Source organism: Podarcis gaigeae (genome assembly GCF_964106915.1).
Source record: "Podarcis gaigeae genome assembly, chromosome: 5".
NCBI lineage: Eukaryota > Metazoa > Chordata > Lepidosauria > Squamata > Lacertidae > Podarcis > Podarcis gaigeae.
Window position 1 is genome coordinate 6,915,785 of NC_139681.1, and position 6,062 is coordinate 6,921,846.

At 47.2% G+C, this 6,062-nt stretch overlaps 1 protein-coding gene across 2 annotated transcripts in view; it reads left to right on the forward strand.

The window, feature by feature from the left end:
- LOC310844568 (uncharacterized protein) overlaps positions 1 to 1,724 on the forward strand; it is a 63,661-nt gene extending 61,937 nt beyond the window's left edge. For both annotated transcript variants that reach the window (XM_083738712.1, XM_083738711.1), the window contains exon 15: positions 1,066 to 1,724. In XM_083738712.1, the coding sequence (XP_083594838.1) occupies positions 1,066 to 1,220 (155 nt within the window). In that variant the 3' untranslated portion in view covers positions 1,221 to 1,724. The remainder of the gene's footprint in view (positions 1 to 1,065) is intronic.
- The last annotated feature ends 4,338 nt before the right edge of the window (positions 1,725 to 6,062 follow it).

The window sequence follows — 6,062 nt, forward strand, 5'->3', positions numbered from 1 at the left end:
ACACTGCATGAAGACAGAGAGTGGTAACTTATCACTGTTCGCACATAAGCACTTGCCAGCCTTCTGTTTGGTCCTGCCATGAACTTGACCACACTTTGTCAGAAAACCAAGAAGCAAAGGAGTACAGTCGTGCCTCGTGTTGCGTAACCTCTAAGCTATTGAATCTTCGGGTTACGGCCGCAGCAAACCCAGAAGTGGGTTTGCTGCTCGCGCATGCGCAGAAGCATTTTGTGGCACCGCGCACATGCGCAGAAGTGGTCCTCCAGTTACGGAATTTTTGGGATACGGCCGGGCCTCCGGAACGGATCCAGTTCGTAACTGGAGGTACCACTGTATTCAATTCCACTCAGCACTTGTTAGGATGGTAAAGATAACCAGCTAAAACACACTTAACTGTTCAGTGTATATAATGTATTATAGATTTTTATTCTTGTCCCTGCGGAGCTTAACAATGTGCCTTTTTGATGGTGAGAAAGACCACAGAGAAAGCAGGAGAGGACAAAGAATCAAGAGTGGCAAGTGATTAAATGTGAACAAATGCCAGTAACAGATACGCAATCCAGTCTTCAGTTTGTTTTGGAACTAGGTTCCACTTAGTGTAACAGCCTTAGATTGGTTAGAGTTGGAGATGAGGATTCAGAGGTCCGCACTCATCAGAAATCGGGCTAAGGCAGGATTGGCACTTCACATTGGCACTTCGGAGGATGGTTCAGTCAGTTCTGAGACCTAAACTACACCAGAATAAGCTCTCTCACTCTAGGGCGATCTCATCTTACCAAGAGTTAAGGACTTGCTGCACCTTAGGTACAAATGTGGTTGTATCACCCAAATGGCTAGCCTACCAGGGTAATTTGTAGACCAGGCTTCCTCAGCCTCGGCCCTCCAGAAGTCTTTGGCCTACAACTCCCATGATCCCTAGCTAGCAGGACCCAGTGGTCAGGGATGTTGGGAATTGTAGTCTCAAAACATCTGGAGGGCCGAGGTTGAGGAAGCCTGTTGTAGACTGTAACAACTCACTCAATGGTTCTCTGAATGTTTCACACTTCGTGTCTGCTCCCTCTGCAGGGTGGTTTGAAGGAGTGAAACTCTCTGATGGGGAAAGAGGCTGGTTCCCTTCTGATCACGTGGAAATAATCTCCAGCAAGCAAGCTCGCCAGATGAATCTGAAGGAGGAACAGCGTGTCAAATATGCAAAACAACAAGTCTTTCATAAGAGATAGGGCCCTGTTTTCCCCAAAGACAAACACTTTAAAGCTCGTCTCCATTGTGGCTCCTTAACCCAACAGTACATTGCTGTATTTGGTTTTCTGGAAGAGAAACCTCCTTTGACGCCATCAACAAATGTTTAACCAATACAGGACGCAGTACGAACCAAAGAAATGAAAACTGACTTGGTGGAAAGATTCTCTTCCTGTACATCACTAGAGGAGGAAAAAGAGAAGAAAAAACCTGCATTAGCTTTGGCTTGATGGTTTCAAATAAGAAATACAGTTGGAAACTGGATATTAGGACTTCTGGGAACCAATTATTGACACTGCCATTGTTCCAATGCATGAACTCCTCGCTTGGGGCCTTTGCTTCAGTTTCTGCTCTGCCAAATAAGGCTATGACTTACCTCACAGAAAGGTGTGAAGCTAATAATGTTCCCAAATGCTTTGAAGTCTTCCCAAAAAGAAGATGCTAGAGAAAAGCAAAAATATATTTTATATGTATTGTCATGGAAATTGGCTTTTCTGTTTGAAATACTTCATTTATTTTAATTGCCACGTACTTCTTACCAAAGAAGATATGATACATATATATGAATGAGAGGGAGCCAGGTTCCCCTGAACTCTGCTTTACAAAAATGTTTGTCAGCTTTTCCTGGTCTGCTCCTGTGCTTTTAACAGTAAATTGACACACACAAATTTGGCAGGTGAAAGCATTTCACACCTTTTGTCTCCACATCAGAAAAGCTTCACCTGCTACTAATTTCTGCAAGTCAGTGTGTAATTAAAGGAACAGGAGAAGAAATCCAGAGAAAATCTATACAGGAAAAAGGACTAAGAATGCAGGGAGAAGGAAAACATATTTGCCATTAACACCTCCCTTTCTTCTGGAGACACTTCTTTAGTTGGATAACATTTTTTCCCCTTATTCTCAGCTTGAAGTTTGTGCTCAGAAAGTGTTTGTGGCCAGCCCAAGAGCCTTAGGAATGCACAAACTCATTGCAAAGAGAAGGCAAACGGGTCAGATTGCTGGGGGCCCCCAGCAGGAACAACTGAGAAATGACTGCTTGGTGCCTGCCAGTAGGTACTGCGTCTTTTAAGGGCAGAGGGTACAAGCTTTATGTGCAGATGGTCCCAGATTCAACCCCTGCTATTTACAAGTAGCATACGATGGGAAAGGTGCACACCTGAGACCCATTGACAGCAAGGGCACGGGAGGGGGGGGCAGAGGGCCTGTGGCCCTGGGCGCACAATTTTGAGGGGTGTGCCTCTCCAGCCCACTTTTTAAACTCTGGAGATGAGCCACAGCGCCTTTCCACATCTTAACTTGGAAGCCCAAGCTGAGCTAAACTGACTCACAGAGGGGTTTTTCCTGTACCATCGCCCCAGTGCGGCACAGCCCTGCACTCCTCTCTGCGGGCATTGGGGGGATTCACCCACCAAGGGGCATGTCGTCCAGTCGGGTTCCCCCCCATGTGGGTGCAGGTGGTGCAGCACGGCCCCACTTGGCTCCAGTGAAGGGGGGATCTGCTCCGGCAACTTCAGCGATGAGGGTTGAGCTGTTGCGGCATACTCCGTTTCCCCCTCTGCATCCTGCACCCCCTGACGCGCATGCCTGCCCCAAGCACCAGCAACCTACGCTATGCCACTGGTTGACAGTCATGATAGATGCACTGGATACGCAAATAGGAAGCTCCTCTGGAAGTGCCATCAGCTGTGGAGACCAGGCAAGACATAACTCAGGATGTAAAGCAATGTTCTTTATCAGCAGCCATTCAAGATATTGCAGTATAAGAAACAAGGTAGAAAAAGACTGAGACAGGCTTGGAGTGTGTAACTGTACATTCTGTTTTTGTAGTGGCCTGATCAAGCACACCTTAGACCACTGAAATCAAAGGGCATAGGCCTGGTTAAATCCACATCGGATTGCCACCTGAGTCTGCTTAATCTGCCTTCAGAAAAACCCAGATTCTTCCAAGTATAAATATTTGGCAGTCAGATACACGGGGGTGTGGCCCACAAATCACTTAAACAGACTTACAATCCAAAAACACATTATGCCCAAACTATGAATATTGCAAATGTGCAGTTGCTTTCCTCAGAGGCAGCTTAAAAAGGATGGTGGTGCCAACAAATTTAAACAGCTTTTTGCATAATTGGCTTTTGCAAACATTTTAAAGAAGATCTCTTCATTCTACAAAGGTTGGTGGAACTGAAGCTCAAATTGCAAATTACTTGGAGTTCTGTGATTCTTCCTTCCATATCGCTTTTCTTAAGCCAAAGCAGCCAATAAGTCTCAGTACAAGAAGGGAACACAGAGGAAATTGCTTTATTCTTTTCCCTCTGGTTATTTTTCAGCTCAGAATGGCCCTGCCCAACCTACTTTTCCATCTGCTATGGGGAAAAGCAACAGGACCCCATAGCTTCCCCCCAATGACAGTTTTGGGGGGAACAATGATAGCTATAGTGGAACAAACCAATACAACCCCATATTGCATTTTGCAAACATGACCTTAGTGTCAGGAAGCCTATTCCCTCAAACAATGGGAGCCCTTACTGAGGTCAGTGGATTAGCGATACGCACTACCTCTTGACCCCAGAACAAGAAATGGGGTGACCTGATGCAGAGCTGGAGCTACAGGGGGCGGGGGCTAGCCGGGTTTTTTGGCCCAAGTGAAGCCTCCAGAGGGGCATCATTGAGGCTTCTGGCCTGTGCATGTGTGTATGCAAACACGCATGGGGGATGCAAAACTGGGTCTTTGACCCTGGTAAACTAAAGTCTAGTTCAGGGGTCAGTCAGCAAACTTTTTTCAGCAGGGGGCCAGTCCACCATCCCTCAGACCTTGTGTGGCGCCGGACTATATTTTGAAAAAAATAATGAACAGATTCCTATGCCCCACAAATAACCCAGAGATGGGTTTTAAATAAAAGCACACATTCTACTCATGTAAAAACACCAGGCAGGCCCCACAAATAACCCAGAGATGCATTTTAAATAAAAAGACATATTCTACTCATGTAAAAACATGCTGATTCCTAGACCGTCCACTGGCCAGGTTGAGAAGGCGATTGGGCCGCATCCTGCCCCCTGAGCCTTAGGTTGCCTACCCCTGGTCTAGTTTCACCCCTGTCAGATGCAGCACTTTCAGGAGCTGTGTTAAATGATAAGTGGTGGCTTCTTAAACTATTAACAGTGCCAAGCCCTATCAAAGTCGGTATCTGGTCAGGGGAGTTAGCAAACTCTGAACTGGGGGCAAATTCTCACTACAGAGAAGTTTTGTTGAAAGAAGAAGGTGGAATTTACTTTAAAAGGAGGGAGGCTGCTTAGGAAAGAACATACATGGAGATAAATGGTGTCCAGCCAGCTTTGAGATTGCTATGTTTTTCATGTTGCTTTCCAAAACACACTCTGTTGGAAGCTGCCCTCCGAGTATTTGAGATTCTGCCCCCCCCCCCACCCTGGGCAGAATTGGAGCCAGTCTAGGCAGGATGGCATCAGTTCCACATGCTCCAATACTAAATCTTTTAATTGCCTTTTTAATGCTGAACATTCTCCTTATCAGAGAAAAAACTGGTGAATAAAAGTCTCGTAACCTCACAAACTTCTCCCTTCTGGAAACAAAAAATGGTTTTGTGGTCTCCTTGGGAGAAATCCTCACAGCAGGACTTATTTCATTGATCACACTTATACTCATATTTTCCCTCCATGGAAGTCAAGGTGGCCTGTGCGTGGCTCCCCCCCCCCCCAATTTCATCTCCACAACAACCCTGTGAGGTAGGCTGGGCTGAGAGACGCAGTGCCCAAGTCATTTGAACTTTGGTCTCTCTGGCCCGACACTCAAACACAGCCTTTCTCAACTTTGAGGGCCCCAGATGTTTAAAAGGTAAAGGTACCCCTGCCCGTACGGGCCAGTCGTGTCCGACTCTAGGGTTGTGCGCCCATCTCACTTAAGAGGCAGGGGCCAGCGCTGTCCGAAGACACTTCCGGGTCACGTGGCCAGCGTGATGAAGCTGCATCTGGCGAGCCAGCACCGGCGCAGCACACGGAAACGCCGTTTACCTTCCCGCTATAAAGCGGTACCTATTTATCTACTTGCACTTAGGGGTGCTTTCGAACTGCTAGGTGGGCAGGAGCTGGGACCGAAAGATGGGAGCTCACCCCGCCGCGGGTATTCAAATCGCCGACATACAATCGGCAAGTCCTAGGCATTGAGGTTTTACCCACAGCGCCACCCGCTTCCCGTCCCAGATGTTTGCTGGGCTACAACTCCCATCCTCCCTCATCAGCAGGACCAATGGTCAGGGAGGGATGGGCGTTGCAGTCCAAGCAGGGCCAGATTTAGGTTTGGTGAGGTCCTAAGCTGCTGGAGGTCATGGGGCCCTTTATATGTCCAGCTGTCCTTTGTCAACAACAAATTGTCACTGTTTTTCGTGTTGAATACATGATGTATGTTATTTATGGACCTACATGTTGCCATGCAACTAGTCCATGCAGAATGTAGGGACCCTATACAGTCATACCTCGGACACTTCAGGTTGCGTTTTTTTTTGGGGGGGGGGGTTACAGACCTCCGAAACCCAGAAGAATGGGTTACTTCCGGGCTTTGGCAGTCGTGCGTGTGCAGAAGCGCTGCGTCGCAACCCGTGTATGCGCAGATGCGCAGCTGCAGGTTGCGAATGTGCATCCCGCATGGATCACGTTCACAACCCGAGTGTCCACTGTATATAGAAATGAGCAAACCTGTGATATTTTAGGGAGCAGGCTCATTACTCACACATTACTCACACCATAGGAGCCTACACAACACAAAACACTGCTGCTGTATGTAGGTTTTATTTTATTTGTTTTTTATC